The sequence below is a fragment of the Sinohyriopsis cumingii genome, chromosome 8, assembly GCF_028554795.1.
Source record: "Sinohyriopsis cumingii isolate HCF-2022 chromosome 8, ASM2855479v2, whole genome shotgun sequence".
Lineage (NCBI taxonomy): Eukaryota > Metazoa > Mollusca > Bivalvia > Unionida > Unionidae > Sinohyriopsis > Sinohyriopsis cumingii.
This window is the reverse complement of record NC_142968.1, coordinates 6,035,657-6,053,319: the sequence shown is the minus strand read 5'-3', so window position 1 is coordinate 6,053,319 and position 17,663 is coordinate 6,035,657. Positions and strand designations below refer to the sequence as shown.

Below are 17,663 nucleotides of genomic sequence, written 5' to 3'. Positions count from 1 at the left end.
CAAATTCATATATGAAGATGCAAACTTGAATTACGTAATCTTTTGATAATAATGCCGTTGCATACAAATCTAATGTACGTGATACTATTTAACACAGATGACTTACTGAAAAACCGAGATGACCATTAGGTACATTCCAAAGCCATAAATAAGACATATCCTTTTATCTTTGTTCTTTGACTCCGTGATGTAGGGAACATATTGGTGATAGAAATTTTGCTATTTTTATGACGGCTATGTCATGAAAAATGAATATTAACAGAGATTTAACGGAGAGCAAAAGAACTTACCTTTAAAGGTGTGGATAATTATTTTAATAAAACTTATCTTTAAATGTGTGGATCATTAGTCATAAACAACAATGGGCGAATGTGCTGCTGTGATGTCAACCATCAAACGAAACAAAGCAACACGCGAATATCTCAATGTGCCGTAAAGCACTCAATCAAGACAAGCAACAACGGCTGTGTTGATGTGCGGTAAAGCACCAAAATAAACCAAATGAAACCAGGCACAAGTAAATGTGTTGCTGTGCAATAAATAACCAAACCAAACAAAACCAAATAAAACCAAGCAAGAATTGATTACACACAGGTTTTTTTTTTTTTTTTTTTTACAGAAAGGAATGGAGCCAAACTCATGGGGCAATGTAAGTGCAAGGTATTTGGTCCTCTCGGCTCAAATATCAAGAACCGGGAGATCACTTAGAACGTATGTGTACATCGACCTCAGGCTTGTCGTGTAAGAAAGTTGTCAAACTGTCCTGTTGCAAAATGGTTGGTAATTGCCGTCTTCTAGGAAAATCAGGCGTCGACTATTTTGATGGACAATCACGAAAGTTCATAATCAGGAATATGTATTAGTAGCCGTCAAGCAATGAGTGCAGTGTTATACGAAGGATTTAAAACCAAACACTGAGCGCCATACTTACGGAATGTTTCCAACCGATGCTCCATCTATAATGGTATTTTAAAAATTCTGCATTGTCGACGGTTGTTCCAATAAAATCTTGGCTATAATTTGATAATATTGAAATTTTCTCGATTGCCAATACCCATTATTGCAACTATCATTAACTTAAAGTAAAACTACTTAACTAAATTGTGTGCTGTCGTTCAATATAGTCTGGTGTGGAAGCAGTCGATATATGTATGTCTTGGTTTATCTGTTTCGCATGCGTAAATCTTTGCTTCTATATCTATTTATCTTAAAGTCGCTGTATCACATTTTGTTGTGAATAGTATTTGCTTGCGGAAAGCATGAAGGAATCACATACAAAATCCAAAGAAGTAATGCAGAGGATTTAGTAACAAGATTAGATAAGCTCTGTCTATTTACATCTTCAGGGTTTCAATATGGACTTTTTTTCTTTTATTATTACTCCATGGCAGTTTAGACGAGACGGTGTGAAATATTTTCTGACACACGATTTAATTATTTAAAATAATGTCTCTTAGAACCACCGACACAAAACGAAATCCATTTGAACAATTCTTTCAACATTTATATCCAAGATTTCAGTAATATCGCTAACGATCGTGTGCCACAAATGTTGTCAGCTTATAAATACAGCGTGTTTTGGAGCTATAGGCGAATTTGGAAACCAATGTAATTAAAAATGCAGGTATAATCAAAACAGGCCTTAATTAAGTGTATTGCATTCTACACAAATAAACTTACAATATGTACGATACTATTCACTAATTCAGTGTCTAATTTAGATAAAGATGGATAATTATCTCGGTCGTGGTAATCTTGATTGATTCTCTCGATCGATGGATCGATCAATCGATCTATCGATATATTCATATATCCATTTATGTTTTTTTAGGTATTTATGATGTCCATCGTTAGATAACTGTAGATACTGTGTAACATGTTCCTCAGAGATGTAAATGAAAATAAAATTAATTCAAATGTACGCAGATAACTCAGATACCAATGTGATTATATAAACAAAGCAAGAATAGCACAACTACAGAATTATGATTTCTATACCAGATAAATACTACCCATGTGTATGTAGAAGTCGGATTGATACATAAATAATAAGCATAGTACTATGCAGCTCAGATATATTAAATCAACTATTTAACCTTTTTTTGCTTTTATTATTGGATTGTTTACCTCAGGAAGAAAAGAGAAATGGCTAAGACCTACATTTCAAAATTTCATCCCATCTTTAAATGATGGCACATCTAAAATAAAATAAAATCATTATATAACCAATTCTAAATGACACATACAAAGTTATGTAGAATGGTTGCATTAACCTCTCTAGATGACACATACAAAGTTATGTAGAATGGTTACATTATCCTCTCTAGATGACACATACGAAGTTACGTAGAATGGTTACATTATCCTCTCTAGATGACACATCCATATGAATGTTATTACTATGGAATGAAGTACAACTGTCATTCAAACAATTTACAGACAGAGTTGTTATAAATTTCCCATACATTAACTGTAACTTAGGAAATAAGGTACTATGCCAGTGTTCATCAGACTATCTGCAAACGTAGTAAATATAAAATTCTCTTGTAGGCCTATAGTTGAGTACAGCCTATTATTTATTGATACGGTCGCTTTTGTACATTAGATATAATGATATGGATACTACAAATTCACAGAAAAGCCTATGTGTGTTCTGGGTTCCTTTCATTTTGGATTTTACGTGGAGTCAGCTAGTGTATGCATTTATTTACAAGCAACGGGCTATGAAAGATATGTGCAGGCCCAATATTCACGTGTCCTTTAGAAAACACCAGTTATCCAAAGTGCATTATCTACAATTGTTTTACTCCCTTTAAGTTGGAACTTGCAACATTTCCCTTTCATCAGGATACGTCGGTTCATTTCCGGTCTGCCTGGTGCCAGATCTTCTGCGATAGAACCACAATAAACCTAGGAAGAGTCCAATAATTGTTACCGAAACAAATCCACAAATCAGCCCTATGTTTAATTTACTCGGACCTCCTTCCCATGGCTGGGCATTCGCCTCGTGGTGCTGTTGCATCAAAACTTAAATGTAAAAAAAATTATATTATGAAAAAGATGTTCTATTAATAATGATGACATCTGTTTGCTCAATAGAATACAGCATAACGTATTATATATATATATATATATATATATATATATATATATATATATATATATATATATATATATATATATATATATATATATATATATGATTAACTATATATGTATCTACTAACAGTGTGTCCAGTTATCTAAATAAATATAAGTTAATGTATATTTGATGTGCAAGGTCTTACACTAACGTACAAATATATACAAGTACAGCAACTTTTAGTTTCACATTTCGTGAAATAAATGTATGTTCCAGTGAATGATGCAAATTTGTATGGCTTGTTTAATTAATTGTTTGAAGTTAAAATTTGCATTTTTATAATCTCTTAGTATTTACGAGGCGGAAGGTGGGTGGAGAAGATAAATAATAGGAAAATGGATAAGAATATATACGGTTCACGTAAATGTATGATAAGATAGAATCGGAACAATGTGTACTTAAGTTTTCATACAGTTTTATAAAGTTGGTTTTTACTCTCTACATGAGCTATAGGAAACAGCTGTAGCAAACTTCTAAAGCTTCCGTTGTTGCACATTTAGGATAGTAGAATAAGTCTTTCCAAGATTTATATTAGCTAAATAACTACGTTTTCGTGCACTTCACTCACCCAGCATGTAGATCGATGGGCAACGTGAACATTCTGTAAAGTTCTCTTTCAGAAGAATGACGATTTTGTAGTGTCCGGAGTCATGTCTTGATATATGATGCAGTGATATCCCAAATGTTCCAAGCATCTCAACTCTTCCCACGTAATTTTCACATGGTGTAAAGACTCCTGCAATGACCTTGGCGATACACGTACCTTCCTTTGACCACATCACACTTCGTATAGTTTCATTTGACATCAGTGTACAGTTCCACGTAAAGTTGACCGAATGCGCATTGTCGTCAATAAAACTGTTTGGCTTCATAGCAACATAGCATTCCAAACCTGTAAATTGTCATTATTGATTAATACTGATTAATTAACATCAGTTAACATCAATTAACAACAAAACCCAGGAATCTAGTCCTCAAAAAGTTAGCTTTTTAAAGAATAAATTTGAACACAGTCAGACATAATTAGTTGTCTCTCTATAATGGATCCTTCTATGAAAGAAATTACGTACCTAACATGATGTTATTAATTAAATGGAATACATACACAAATGATTAGGTGATCCAATCTAAGTTCCCTAACTCAAGGTCTCCGCAAACTACAAGATCTTTCTGTAGCAAAAAACATTGGTGTGTTTTCGTTGGAAAAATATTATTTATTCCGAACTATGACTGACGAACAGAGGTAGGCAGATTGCTTATGTGTAAAATACATTATACAGCTGTTATATTTCCAACCCCTGATTTTACCTGTTGTGTAATAAATTGCAAACGTGTAATTACCTTGTACAGTGTTTAATGATATGATCAGTCCGAGAGTAAGTAATATGGTAGGTAGAAAACGAATTCTGTAAGTAGCCATGATCTGAAAAACATTAAACAATAAGAAAAGAAAAAAAAATTATAAAAAAATCGAATTACTGCATAAAATATACGTATTACGAACTCTATATTTTATTTTGGAAATTTAAATTAGAAATGTTGCTTTGCAAAATGCAAATTTACGATATATACTATAACAATTTGAATAACGTGCGCATCATACTTTATTGAATACATTATCAGTGTGTGACATTTATATCGTAATTATATATGCGGTGTAGAAAAAATAACAATGTAAATCAAATTCAATTTCAGTATTTAAAATGTGTACTCGTCTTTAAATTATCGCAACCCTTTGAAGCCAAAATATATAATTTATAACGAAAATATTGGAACGACGTAAATACTTCTTGAACATATTCTTTTATGAACACTACATTAAGCCTAAATCTTTTAGACGTTGATTAATACTTACAGAGATGTATTAAAAACAAGCCTCCTCGTTTTTGTACCTTTAGGAAGAGTATATAACGATCCTTAGAACATTTGCCTGATTGGTATCAATTTTATTATTAGGTAGTTCACTAGAGAAAAACAGATGAGTGAGATAGGGTTTTCCGTAGAGAAAGACAAATGAGTGAGATAGGCATTTCCCCCAAAGAAACACACATGAGTGGGGTAGGTTTTTCCTTAGAGAAAAACACATTGAGTGGGATGGTTATTTTCCCTAAAGTCAACATATGATTCATACTCTAACAAGCAGTCCTGTACTGAAAACTTTGGAAATGTCAGTAAGTCGTCATTAGTGAATAACATTTCCAGATCCATTGTAACCAGCTATTCATAACTACCTGTACGACAGGTATAATTAATAGGCACGTAGTAAACGCGTGAATGTAAGGGACATGCTGCACTTGTCCAGTAGCTAGTTCAAATGAAATTTCCAATTTTATCAACTGCGTGAAGAGTATACATGCTAAATATTTTCTATGTTGTGCGCAAGCTACATTTATCAGATAAACAAAACAATCACGTGACAGAAGAGTATGCAAAGGTTAGACAAGGACTAGCTACTGATGATTGTTTCAAAAATAAGTTTAATCATATTTATAGTAAATCAGTTAAATAAGGGAAATGATAGATTTCTCTGTTAACTGGTAGTTTACTCGGCAGGTTTACAAAAAATGTGACAAGCTGGATTTGATAGGACACGGTGTACTGCTCGATTTGTGTGTTTATCTTCAGTGTAGGAATAGGTATACTAAATTTCATGCATAATGATAGAACATGCTTCTCATATTTACTTACTGTAGAGATGGGTAAAATATATTTGAAATGTTTTCGGCGTTATTGTAGTTGTTGTTGTTGTTGTTGTTCTAGGGTTTGACACCATTTTTCAGCACAAGATAGGCTATACATGGTGACCAGTATAACTGGTGGAGGAAGAACCCTGGAAAACCCAGGGAAGAACCACCGACCCACGAGAAGCTACTGGCAGGCTTTCCCACGTACCCACGCTAGCCGAGTCTTGGACAAAGGTGATCGGTAACGGTGAGCGCTTTAGACCACTCGGCCACTAGGGGCCCCCCATTATTGTAGTAATGAATTTGATTATACGAACTGTAATAGGATAGTTCACAATATCAGTAATTCGCATTCTTGCCACTTTTGTCTACAAATTAAACACAACTCATCACAGCAGATGTTAAACGATTACAGTAATTAAACATCAAACACTGATTGACGAAAATTAAATTAACGAGACACAATAATGTGTTCGAATTAATAACACTGATCTTATAAATATTACTGATTTTAAAGTTCAAACACATTCCAACTTCTTAAGGCATAATTTTATTGTTAGAATAGTGTTATTGATTATATCAACCTAAATCTTTTGTTAGGGTATGTGTCTCTGTCTCCTGTTGTGCAGGCTGATCTTGAGAAAAATACGTTAATCCCATATAATGAATGAGCTGTACAAATTTCTGGGTCATGAATATTTGCAACTTTTTTCTCACATGAATTGAAACTATAATGAACTCGCATAAACAATAGCAATCGCATACAGTAAATATTTATGGGTAAAAAGTTACACATATCAACAATGGGAGCAACATTTTAATCTACACACAGAGGGGGGTGGGACGATCCTTGTGTATCTCGTCATCAGATTTGGTAGTAGGTATAAAACATGATCAGTGCATGTAAAACAAATGTATATATACTGTGGTACGGGCCGTTTAACATATAAATTACATCTGTCAGATATGCATGTGTCTTAAGAGGGGATATAGTGGTAAAAGAAAGTCGAAATTTGCATACCCGGTGTCAATAGCTAAAAATGGATAAATGCTTTGGCTAGTCACGAACCTCAAAAATATATTTGCAAACGTATAACTTAGCATGTAACTCATTTGTCTGCTACACGATTCTATCGACTCAATGGGCGCCCGCACATAAGGGAAATGTGTCTCCTTCCCCCCGATTTCACCTATGAGCATGTTTTGGCCTACATCCGTAAAACTGAATAGCTGTCCACCACATGTCTGTCCCCCCATTCACCCACCCCCCGCCAAAAAAAAAAATTCCGCGGGCGCTCCTAATCGTCTCAACATTAAGAATATCGATGGAGCAAGAGCTGACCATAATTGAAGTGACCTTGACCTGGCTAAAATGCGCTACTTTGTACACAGTCGATGACGTGGGCCCGACACAAGTACCACGCTGATTTCGTTATACCAAACTGCAGTCTTGAATTGGTTATTCTTTTGATATCAATGCTGTGTAAAACATTTTAGGTAATAAACTACCATGAATTTCTCTGCTGAACGACTAGAAATTTATGAAAACGGTCAAAACAGAGAATCAACATTACATATCTCCCAGCACGTCTTTTAATGATTGTTCATCGTCACCATGATGTACGAAACATAGTAATGGTAGAAAAATTCGACATTGTTTGTTACAACGGATATGTGATGAAAAATTAACACTACCTGAGATTTAAAAGATATACGAACATAAGTACTTACCTGCAAAAGAGGTGATCTTCAGTTTAATCAGGCAACATGTGAAGGAAATATATACATATCCTAAATCATTCTTCCCAAAAAGTTAATACAGCTGGCTTTTATAAAGGACTTTGAAAATATGTAATTTTTGTTGGAAATGTCATGAGTCATCGAAGAATATGGAGTTTCCTACAAAAAGTACTAATCTGTGTAAGTCAAGAACACATGTTAATATTTAACGTATGGAATCTTGAAAGTTTTATACTTAATTATCACGAACCTTTGTAAACCAATCCACTTTGAAATCTGGAATTATTTGTTATTCTGTAATTCTGATCATGACTCTAAATGTCTCACTATTTTATAATTTACACAACAGACGTGGACGTGTGGATTGTCATTAATTATAAACAACTATTTGTATTATATTTCGAAAGTTACTATCCGTTAGGTGCATGTACATTTCTTTTTCGGAGGATCTTCCTCTCCTTCTGTGTGAAATATAGAGATCTGGGTTTTCTTTTTTGTTGATTATTTTTTTCTACAAATGTAATGGCAGCATTCAAGGTAGATAAATCGTACAGGATTCAGCCATTCATTATTACAATGCAAATACATCTATTTACATGCAGTTTTTATAATGTTAATGTACATTGCATTTAACAGTTGCAAATGTCCACATCAATTTTTAGAGGTTCTGTGCAGAATATGTGGTTCTAAGATTGAAGTTGGTGAAGAGAAAGTAAATGTAATCTACCATACAAACATGATAGAAGCTAATTAAAATTTCATGTTGGGACTTACATTATAGTCGTTTGCAAAGCTTGCAGAGATGTCAAAACTGATAAAATTGACAATACATCGAAATAGATTTATTTTAGTTATTGAAATATTGGGCATTCCGTTCCATTTGATCACACCGTTCAATACATTCTGACGCGGAAATAATCTCAATGACACGACACAGAGATCGCTTGAAATAATTACGTACCAACCTATGTAACTATGCACAAACATCTTTCCAGCTTTCCTTCGATTTCGTACATCCAGTAATACAATCATCTACATACAGGGTACATACATACCTACGTCACGACATACTTCGAAACAACAGTCTAAAAAAAGCTGTGTGAGGAATTTAATCACATCTTCTTTCCCACAACTCCAGTAGGGTTGTAAATGTATGTGTACTTTACGCTTTGTTTACACTCATCAGTCGAATATTGAGGATACCCTAAATCCTGTATAATTACTTCTAATAGATGAAAATGCAGCAAAAAAACATTTAATATATAAACTATAAGCCATCTGTATAATTCTAGAAACAAAAGTCGAATAGAAAACAGGAGCAACAGTATTCCTGTACCAGATAAATTATGTTCGTAAGTATCGATACCAGTACTATAGAACGTCGAAGTATACAATATTAAGCATTGCTAACACTTACTCTGACTTGCATAGTTTAAATACATACACATTACCACATGTATTAAATTGTTTCACATCTTAATAAACAAAGTTTACAAATCAAAATATTTACCCATGAATTATTCATTCAAATTATTTTGTATTTTTTAGTCTTTTATTACAGTTGTAATTATCCGGTCAGGGTCGCAGTGAGGAATATTGCTACATCGTTCAGCGTAATAATGAATAATCTATTATTTCATATAAAGCTACCTCGCTTGGCGCTCAGCATTAAGAGGTTAGTGTTAGGACTGGTCGGCCCGGTGTCAGGATAATGTGACTGGGTGGGACATCATGCTACATGTCTGCGGCATGATGCCCCAGTGCTAGACATCACTATAAACCGTCACATTGCAGACATCGTAGCGATAATACTGGAAAATTGTTAAAGCTACGTTAACAGTCCAAATCACAACAACAACCACAACTTCATATAAATAGTATCCCTAATTTGACTGACTATTTTCAATGGCTGTCACTTGCAGTGCTTAATTTTAGGAAAAGCTATGTACTGCCTACATATCAGAATTCAGTTACTAATTACGAATGACACCACCTAGAAATGATGGTACACCCAACACATCATTATTGTAAATATTGAACAGAATTATAAATAAAGAAATTATTCATATACCTAAAATGTGACAGTGAAAAACTATCAAAACATACTGAGTATCAATTACTGAAACCGATATTTAAACGATTGGATGCAATATATTTTATTTTTCAATAATCTAAATATAAGGATATGTCACATTTGATCAAACTAATTTTATTCACCATGATACAATTCCTTCCGCTAAAATCATGTATAAAGTTCATTAGTATCGGACGAAATGTGAAACGTGTTCTTGTTGATCTCATGTTAATGTTCTCCATATGAAAACCGTGCAATCCACTGATTATATTTAAAACAAAGTCTCCTATCAACACACCACTAAATTGGAGCTTGAAGCATTTGAGTTTGTTCGGGTGACACGCCTTCATTTCCAGTGTAGTTGGCGTTGTGTCGTCTACGACAAAAAGCAACACAATTGCACAAAGTCCAATAATAACTGTCAGTGGCAGAAGCCCACATACCAATCCTATTTCCAGCTTAGTTGGCCTTTGAAGCATTTGAATTTGTTCGGGTGACACGCCTTCGTTTTCAGTGTGGTTGGCGTTGTGTCGTCTACGACAAAAGCACAACAAAATTACACCAGTTCCAACAATAAATGTCAGTGGCAGACGCCCACATATAAAAATTATTCCCAGCTTAGTCGGCCTTTGTTGGCCACTGGGTGAAGAGTATTCGCTCATGGCAGACTGTGGAGCTGTCCCCGCTCTGAATCCTGAGCATTGCTCCGGCAAAACCTTCATGTGAGAAAGGATATTATCATTTTTTTAAATTTCGATAATGATTATATCTTTTAACAAGCTAAGATATGCCTAAGTGTATTGCAATACATAAAATTGTGAACCTTAGAGACTAAATTATTCCCTTAGGTGTGCAATGGAGCTACTAGACTGAACATAACTGTATCTCCGAACATGGAATTACTTATTTTTCAAAAGACAATTTTAGTATCTGTATATACCTAAATGGCAAAGGAGTGAAAAGTAGAGAAAACATTTGGTCTCAATTTCTGTGAGACAAATATAATTTCCATAAATGAATGCAAATATCAAAGGTCACGTGTGTTTTGCAAATATCAAAGGTCACGCGTGGTTTGCAAATATCAAAGGTCACGCGTCGTTTTTGATAAAAATGCTTATATTTTTCATTTATGTTTTGTATCTGATTTTATTGTTCAGTGCCCTCATACAGTAAAGAACAATGGCGTGTGTGTAATGCAGTTCTCCCTTAATTAGCAGAATAATTTGATTACATCAGTGCATAACTTACGTAATTCCATTTCCGTATAACGTTTGGAACACTGTTCCAACTATGTGTATCACCTATGCAACATAACTATAGAAGACTTGCACATTTGTTTTTACACAAATTTGTCAAAGAAGTATGATTGTTTATTTTTTTTTCAAATTTGTAATATTTAATAACTACGTAATAGGAATATCTATCACTTTACTCACCCGGAAGATAGGTCGGGTGACATAGTAAGTGATCCTGAAGGCTGTCCTCAAGAAGAATGACAGCACTGTAGTGGCCGGAATCGTTTCTTGAAATATCATGGACTAATATCCCAAATCTTCCAAAAAACTGAACTCTTCCCATGTAACTACTGTATGACGTATAACTTCCGTCCTTTGACGCTGGTTATATATCTGCCGTCTTATTAGGCTTTGCAAAGACTCATTCGAGAACAGTTCCACATAAAAAAATCACTGAATCTGTAGTACCACCAATGAAGATGATAGGCTCTTTAGCAATGTGACATTCAACACCTGAAATAAAACCGTTATTTATCAATCGTCTTATATATTAAATATCATTAGAATTCATAATAAATTATACTGGAATAAAGCATGGGTATATGCTATTTGCATCTCCTTCTGTGATTATAGCTTTTGTTAGATTTTAATGATTAGCATTTTTTGTAGATTGTTGGATGTCGGAGTTGGGATGATATTTCGCAACTTCTATGACCAGACATAATAATGTACAACATTCGCGAGACTTTTTAACAGAATTTTTTATTTGAGTACTGGACCCTTCCTAATTTCTTAGGGAATGCTATAGTCAGTTTTATGTATACGTGTTGAATAATCTCGGATATGAATAATTGTTTGAAGTAGGTGTTTGGTTCGTGTTTTGGATTGTTTGGATTGATATACTAAGATTCGTATTGGACAAGGGTACACAAGAAGACTACAAAAAAAAAAAAAAAAGGAAACGAGAAGAACCATGCAAGCGTGCAACTAGAATTTTGTGATAAATTGCCTTTGGGTTATTGGAGAAAAAAATGATGTAGTGTAAACGAATTTAGGAACATTTCATTTGATAACGGTGATGTAAGGGAGTCTGTGGAAATGGGAAAAAAAACGCGGACTATCAATCCACGCTAACTCGCTCGGTATGAGACCTCTTGCGTACATAAGTAAATATGGTCTAGTTGTCGATAACTTTGTGATACTTTTATTGTTTTTCCCTCCAAAACTACAGTCAGGCTATTCGACATGGCAATGGGAAGGAAAAACGCGTCGTCCTTGAAGTTCGCTTCGCGTCTCGCAACAATTGTTGCACGAAAGAAAATATTTTGATTTGTATTAATTTCCATTAAAATTTGATCAGTTGTAGTTCTCTATTAGTCGTTGCTGTTGTCATTAGGATACAATTTGTTGGTGGAACAGAGTATGTTTTATAGGCCAATTCTACTTCCAAGAATATCGGTTTTGTTAATGTACTGATTTAAAGACACATGATATACCCTACATAAGCACACATTGCTCTGTAGTGCCAACAAATTGGAATGTCTTGCTTTCCTTTGGAATACCACCACTTTAAAAATACGTCGCAAAACAAATTATAAAAAAGAAAGAAAGATAGGTTAATAACCTATCATAAAACCTTGAGATTTCAACTGTGGATTTTTGCTTTTTATGCAATGAATATATGGTGTATTTACCTTGCACAGTGTAAGCTCCACATCCGAAAGCTAATACCAACAGAAAAATGTTAACTCCCTTAACAGTCATTGCCTGAAAAATAGAATCAGCGATTGCAATAAGAGTTGATAGTCTTTATAATATACTTATAAAATCGAAAGCGTAGTAGACAATATGCAAGAACATATTGTATGACAACTACATGATAACCGCCCCCCCCCCCGATGAAATCAATTATACGCCTCTAAAATAGTAAAACAAGGAATGTGTTGTCTGTATACTATTTATCACTTAAATATGTTAAGGCTTTTATTACCTGCGTAGATAGTTTATAGATAACGGAGTTCTTCAACAAAGTATTACTCAAAGATATATCTGGTGTTATAATTATTTAATTTTTATTGTATGATTGACCTTTGTCCATATATATTAAGATTATTATTTTGTAAAGCTTCGTATCTATGTTTTCTTGGATGTTTAGTTCAGGCCATTGATCTATCAGATATTACCATGTACCTGATTAAAATTGTATCAAATGACCTGATCTTGCAGACGTGTGTGTGTGTGTGTGTGTGTGTGATTTTAACTTTTAATGTAGCTTTAACAATTGTTCAGTCATATCGCTACGATGTCTGCAGTGTGGCAGCTTATAGTGATGCACCTGGGCATCATGCCGCAGACATGTAGCGTCATGTCCCACCCAGCCATATTATCCTGACAACAGGCCGACCAGTCCTAAAACTAACCTCAGAATGTTGAGCGCTTAGTGAGGCAGCTGTTAGTACCATTTGTATAAATCTTTTGTATGACTCAGCCGGGGATCGAACCCGCAACCTCTCGCATTAACCTCTAGGCCACCGGAGCGGTAGACAACGTAAAATGTTTTGAAAATAAAGTTAGAACCTCCTCTTGCTCCTCTAATTTTATCTTGTATATCTATATTGATATTGTTTATAATATTATTAGGCATTCATATATTAACATCTTAAGCAGACCTTTAGTTCTGTTCATTTTTAATTTAAGAGAATGTATTTATTTAAACTATTCATTGTAGTTATAAAGTTCTCATTTATACTTTCGGTCTAATTGGCTGTATTAGGATTAGTGTAAATTCATTTGGACTCCTTTTACATTATCTCATTGTGATGTATCATGATTATTTGCGGATCAACAATCTTTAAGGCCTTTGATATATTAGCACATTCAAAGTTTTGAAAATCATTCAGAACACCACTGAAATCAATTCGGGATACTCTTTGCTTTTGACAAGATATTTAGGACTATCTGTGTTTTAATTCCCAATACAAATTCTTTTTTAAACTTTCACTTTGCATTCAAGGGGAAAAAAAACCTAATGTATTGAATTTTACTAAACCTTTTGGTTTTTCGCGGTTTTTCATTATTCGGATTGAGACCAGAGAGCCGCAACTCTCTGAAAAGCGACGAATTCGTTCAGAACTATGTTATTGACCTGTTTTAATTGTTTTAGGATTCTATTAGCATGTGGGCACTGAAACGAGTGGAGTAAATGAGCTTGCCACCAATCGATTTCGTCCAATAGATTGAGTTATTAACGATAATATCAAAATGAAAATTATAATGTAGATAGTCAAGGATAACATGATTTTAACACATAGGTAAACATGGTTCATAAACTCGTAAATCCAATGGTACCATAGATATGCACAGCGTACTCATTGCGAATTTTTCAATAAAGTATTACTTGAATATATACCTATCAAATTGTTTAAGTACAGAGACTTTGTGATAATTATGAATACTAGTGGGGTGGTTGAGTTTGGTACCAAGTGCGCAATCGTGTTTAAGTATACTGAGTTATTGATAATATTGTCCAAACTACAATTCAGTACTCCTGGGATGTAAATAAATTAGACGAGTACGAGTATGATCAGAGAGATATATGTTAAAGGAGTATATTGAAATAGCTGGTCAGGTGGTTCATGCAATTAATTTAGCTGCACCTGTCCCACTCAGTGAGGATTTAGGCGAATGAATGCAATAGGACTCTACTGATTTTGGAGTAACAGATCTTTGGAATTCAGAAATTATGAATAATCTTGACCATAAACTTCCACATTTGCAACAGCAAGAAGGGAATGAACTTAAACAGTTATTATTTGAATATGGGCACTTATTTCCAGATGTTCTCACAAGAACACACAAAATCTACCATGATGTTGAAATTGTAAATTCCAAGCCTGTGAAACAACACCTGTACAGATGAACACTTTCAAACAGGAATGCTTGAGAAAAGAAATTCAGTATTTATTGGAGAATGATTTCATAGAGCCCAGTAAAAGTGATTGAAGTTCACCATGTATACTTTTTCTGAAACCAGATAAACCTTTCCGTACGTAAACTGATTATAGCAAGGTGAACAGTGTGACTAAAACAGATTCATTTCCGTTACAAAGAATCGATGACTGCATTGATAAGTTCAGAAATGCAAAGTATGTCACCGAACTGGACCTTCTAAAATAATGTCGGCAAATACCACTGACGGAAATGACAAAGTCTAGATAATTGCTTTGCTTACATCGATGATTTCATCATCTACAGTGACACCTAGACAGAACATTTAGCAACAATTCAGAAATTCTTTGACAGACTCACTGATGCAAGTTTGATAATTCATTTATCAAATTGTGTTAAAAATTTTCAATTATTGCTGAACGCCTGACAAAGTTATTGAGCAAGAAAATGAAGTTTCGTTGGACTGAAAAATGTCAGGAGGCTTTTGATAAGTTAAACGCTATACTTAAGAGTGCACCAGTTCTTACAGCTCCAAATTTCAATCAGTCATTTAAAACTGTCTGTTGATTTATGTGATGTTGGGTTTGAAGAAGTATTGATTCAAGAAGAAAAAAATGGTGTTGATCATCCATTGTGCTAATTTTCTAAAGAATATAAAAAGCGCCAAACAAATCATTCAACAATCGAGAAGAAACGTTTGGCTTTGATATTGGCGTTACAACATTTAAAATTTTATATTAGTTCAGCTCCTTCTCTGATTATTGTGTTTCGTGATCACAACCCCTTCGCCTTCATTGGCAAGATGAACAGTAAAAATCAGACATTACTAAGGTGGAGTTTGTTGTTAAAAGAATATAATTTTAACATCAGGCCCATCAAGGGAAAATATAACTTAATCGCAGATGCACTTTCCCGTGTATATAAATTTTATTTCATATATAGTTTGTATCATTCATAAGATTTCTGCTGATGTTAATTTTTATAAGCCATATGTATGATTGACATACGGTAAAAAGAAAGCTTTATTATATAAATCTTTCTTTCTCTTTTATGGGAGAAGTGTTATGTATATTTGATTTAATTTAATTTACTTGTTTATTTGTTAGTTCTAATTGTTGCATACCATTACATGCTATTTAATGTAACTCTATTTGATGGATTTGACCTTGTCCGAAAATTCAGTTCAGTTCTGTTTGACCTGACTGCTATTGATTAAAGCCTAATAATGCTTACACTGTAACTAGTTTCTGATCTTGAATCAGAATTAGTGATATTTTTGGTAAACAACTTTCTTTTAAAAAAATGTTTTATTCGTTCTCAGAGTAAGATTCATTAAGTGGTATCAACTCCATACCTGGAGTACGTGACAAATAACACGTGTTCATTGTTACAAACATCCAAATTGTTTAGAAGTATGACCCACATCCGGAAATCTGTTTTGCGTCTTAAACTTGGGTATAACTGTTCTCTTTATAGAGATTGTTTAGTCGGGCTCCAAATATATGCTGTAACCATTTTGAATCCAAATTTTATTTTATTGTATTTCAAGTGAAAGTTTTCCCTGGAAATACATAAGTGCTCCTACAAAATTATTGGATCAAAATATTTATTGGAATTTATACTGAATTAAAAACTGGAATAATAGTTTATGTGGTTCAACAAGGAACTTTTGTCATAATAACACCTCACAGGCTACAAGAGAGGTCATCATCTTTCATTTTGGATTTCATCGGGATTCGATCTCAGTTTCATTCAGGACTTTTATTACAAGGACTTCTATTTTATAATTCTTTAATTATTTTTGGATTTAATTTGTAAAACCGTAAGTTCTTTTTCTCAATTGCCACTTAACTAGTAGTGAAAAAATGATAAATTATTTGTTAAACTTTACTAAGCTTGTTGTCTTCACTCCTTTCTGTTACTTTTTGAAATAGCCTAGAGATTTGTAACTATATATATATATATATATATATATATATATATATATATATATATATATATATATATATATATACTCCGATTAAACATGCTTCGACGCCGAAAATGAATACAAAGGGAAAGAGTTTTCTTTAAATTATAAACCCCATTCTCCTCACTAGTCATCGATTATCAATTCCGAGTACATGAAACTAATATGTTCATTGAAACATTACAACAGTTCATTGCATAAGTTGCAAGGTCTATTCCGATAGGCGTTTTGTTCTGAATAAAGATTGCGCGAGATAGTCTGACATCGAATTGTCTAGTAATTTCTTGTCAATGAATTGAGACTTAATTTCAAAATATATTATATGTCGTGTTTTATATCTTTTGAATATGTTTTAATAGTTATCTCTAACTATACCGCGAACTATGGCATATTTATTTAATAAAAGGTGTGGTAATTTAAAATCAACAGATTTCTATAATTATACTTGGCGTAGGCAAGTTTCTGTGAATCGGTGTTTTGATCAGAATTTTCAGTGGTATTCAAATATAGTTCAAAAAGATTTGTTTAAGCTTTTCATTGGAATTAAGCATTTACCTTTGGATCTATACTATATTACTTTGTGCTATTGTGAACTCATTCCAAAGCATCTTGGATTCCATCATTGCGTTATTTGATGACAGGCAAGACTATTTAAATTCATTGACAACTTTTTTGTTTGACTAGTGATACAATATTTATTAGTGTTTAGGATTTAATTTGCTATAATGTAAGTATGCATTGAATGTTCACTTTGTGTTGTAGATAAATATTTTGCTGGTTGGATTTACGTAACATTGTTTGTTTTCCTTGCTTTCTGTTCCATACTTTAAGACCTAGTTCATGAATTACACTATATTACTCGGCTTGTTTC

General features: G+C 33.6%; 1 protein-coding gene across 3 annotated transcripts in view; it reads right to left on the bottom strand.

Annotated features, from left to right (window-relative positions):
* Positions 1-1,490: 1,490 nt before the first annotated feature.
* Positions 1,491-17,663, bottom strand: part of LOC149792894 (uncharacterized) — a 118,902-nt gene continuing 102,729 nt past the window's right edge. Inside the window, exons 6-10 of one of the 3 annotated variants that reach the window (XM_089966704.1) lie at positions 12,570-12,642; positions 11,077-11,388; positions 4,484-4,565; positions 3,711-4,034; positions 1,491-3,027 (exon numbers count right to left, since the gene is read on the bottom strand). In XM_089966704.1, coding sequence (XP_089822830.1) covers positions 2,813-3,027; positions 3,711-4,034; positions 4,484-4,565; positions 11,077-11,175 — 720 coding nt within the window. In that variant the 5' untranslated portion in view covers positions 11,176-11,388; positions 12,570-12,642 and the 3' untranslated portion in view covers positions 1,491-2,812. Of the gene's footprint in view, positions 3,028-3,710; positions 4,035-4,483; positions 4,566-4,997; positions 5,855-7,557; positions 7,824-11,076; positions 11,389-12,569; positions 12,643-17,663 lie in introns of those variants that run through there. The other 2 variants (XM_089966709.1, XM_089966710.1) reach the window with 2 other exon arrangements.